Below are 2,096 nucleotides of genomic sequence, written 5' to 3' on the forward strand. Positions count from 1 at the left end.
CCATGGACACGTCCTGGCCCTTGTCTCTCTGCCTGGGGTCTTTGCACATAGTCTCCCCTGCATGGATCGCGCCCCCTCTGCGCCTCTCCTTGACTCCCACTCGGCCGTGAGGATTCCCCTGACATTTCCTTTCTCCCAGGAGAGCTTCCCTACCCGAGAACCGGGTCCCGGTCACTCTGCAGCAGGCTCCCATAACATGTGGCCCCTCTGCCATGGCGTGTCACGCTTTCTGTAAACCCTTATTTAATTGCCTGCGGTTCCTCCTTCCTCATCCCTTAAAACGTGCCCCGAGGCCCAGCGGCAGGGGCTTGTAGAAATGCAGACTCCCGGGCTCGACCCCAGACCTCCACATCAGAATCTGCACTTTAATATGATCGGGGCACACGTCACAATACGAAAGGTTCTGCACCAGATTCTAGATTCTCTGCTGGCTGCAAGTGTTTCTGTTTTATTCACAGCTGTAGGCCAGCTCCAAGCACGGTCCTTAGAACACAGCAACACTCCGTAAGGGCCTTTCGGGCGGGGAAATGAAAGACCACTGGAACAATGGATGAAGTGACATGCTGTCTTTGAACAAGGAAGGAATTTCTTTTCAATGTGCTTCCTTCTTTTAGAGGCAGTCGGGGAGGTGGGTGGTTGGATGAATGATACAATGTAGTTAGGTTCTTTTTACAAAATACAACTTTCGGCACACGTGCCCACAAAGTATCCATCTTGTTTGATCTCTGTCTGCCATCTGGGGTCAGCAGGAAGCTTTCAACCCTGAACTTCTCCCCGCAGGAGTCCATGTTTCTGAGGGGCGAGGGTTTGTCTGCCCAAGGGACGCCGGGACCTTCCCCTGAGGCCTGGGTCTGGGGTCTCTGAGTCCCTCTGTTCAGTGGCACAGGGAACACTCATGCCACAGCAGGGCAGGCTCACCCGGCCCCTCCTGGAAGCCCCACTGGACAGACTCACCTGACGGCGACGCCTGGAAATAGGATCCGTGGGGGTGATGAGAAATCCAGTCTTTGGGATGTTGTTGGTGAAAACCATTTGCTTCTCTGAATCCACTTCCGGCCTCTGCAGCTGCCAGTTTCTGATGAGGCTGAGAAGACAGAACAGCCCAGTCAGTGTGGGGACATGGTGTGGGGACTCATCAGGTGACGGGAGAAGTAGAATGGGGGCATCTCGTGGTGCGAGGCCACTTTCGGTTTTCCCAAGTCCGCGCCTAGCCTTCGGCGTTGTTCGCAGGTCTCCGAGGCACATGCGTTTCTGGCTTCCTGCTCGAAACCCACCTCGCCGCCGTTCAGGCACACGACGCTGATGCAGGTGAGGGCGACCCCCAAGCGGAGACGTTTCCCTGCTCCTACTGCCTGTGCTGCGATGCCAACCCGCCCAGATCGGAGATGCCCTCGGGCCCAGGAGCCAGGCCCGGCACACGGCAGAACCCCGCCATCTGTTCCACGGTGCCCCTGAGCTCCTCCCGCCCCCAATGCGAGGGGGTGCTGTCGGAGACCGGGCTCAGAGCCAGGAGGCGCCCTCACCTCAGCAGGCTGTCCTCCAGCAGCCTCAGGGCCCGCCACGACTCCATCAGCTCCGCCAGCTCCCCTCGGACCACAGCGGCCCCTTCTGGATGGCTCTTCTCCATCACCAGCCAGCCGTGCGCTTCGATCAGGGGCAGCTGGGCCTCCTTCTCCGGGAATTCAGCCAGTAGCTTCTGCAGGACAGACACACACACACACACGTGCACACACACACACACACACACACACGTGCACACACACACACACACACACACACACACACACACAGTGAGCTCCTGGGCAGGGGGTCTCTGCTCCCCAGTGTGGGAACTTCAGTCTCTCAAGCCTGCTTTTGGAGTACAGCACCTCTGTAGGGAAAGCCCTTTTACCTCGATGTTGGCCTCTTGGGACTGGGTATCCCATGGGCCTGTGTCCCTCTGGTGTGACTCCAGCTTCTGAGTGACCAAGGCGACCCACTGCTGCATCTCCAGCAGCTCGTGGCTGAAGGTGTAATGTTCCTGAACGCTTTCCCGGCCCCTGTCCACGAGGTCCTGCAACACAGCCCCGGGGGCCCAGGGTGCCCTGAGCACTGGC

General features: G+C 58.5%; 1 protein-coding gene across 1 annotated transcript in view; it reads right to left on the reverse strand.

Moving 5' to 3' along the window:
* Nucleotides 1-2,053, reverse strand: part of LOC105310676 (nesprin-3-like) — a gene marked incomplete at its 5' end in the record, with an annotated part of 6,118 nt that extends 4,065 nt beyond the window's left edge. The window contains 3 exons of the mRNA XM_011386812.1: nucleotides 919-1,084; nucleotides 1,524-1,696; nucleotides 1,892-2,053. Coding sequence (XP_011385114.1) covers nucleotides 919-1,084; nucleotides 1,524-1,696; nucleotides 1,892-2,053 — 501 coding nt within the window. The remainder of the gene's footprint in view (nucleotides 1-918; nucleotides 1,085-1,523; nucleotides 1,697-1,891) is intronic.
* Nucleotides 2,054-2,096: the final 43 nt, after the last annotated feature.

This window comes from Pteropus vampyrus, unplaced genomic scaffold, assembly GCF_000151845.1.
Source record: "Pteropus vampyrus isolate Shadow unplaced genomic scaffold, Pvam_2.0 Scaffold8942, whole genome shotgun sequence".
In the NCBI taxonomy this organism is placed as follows: domain Eukaryota; kingdom Metazoa; phylum Chordata; class Mammalia; order Chiroptera; family Pteropodidae; genus Pteropus; species Pteropus vampyrus.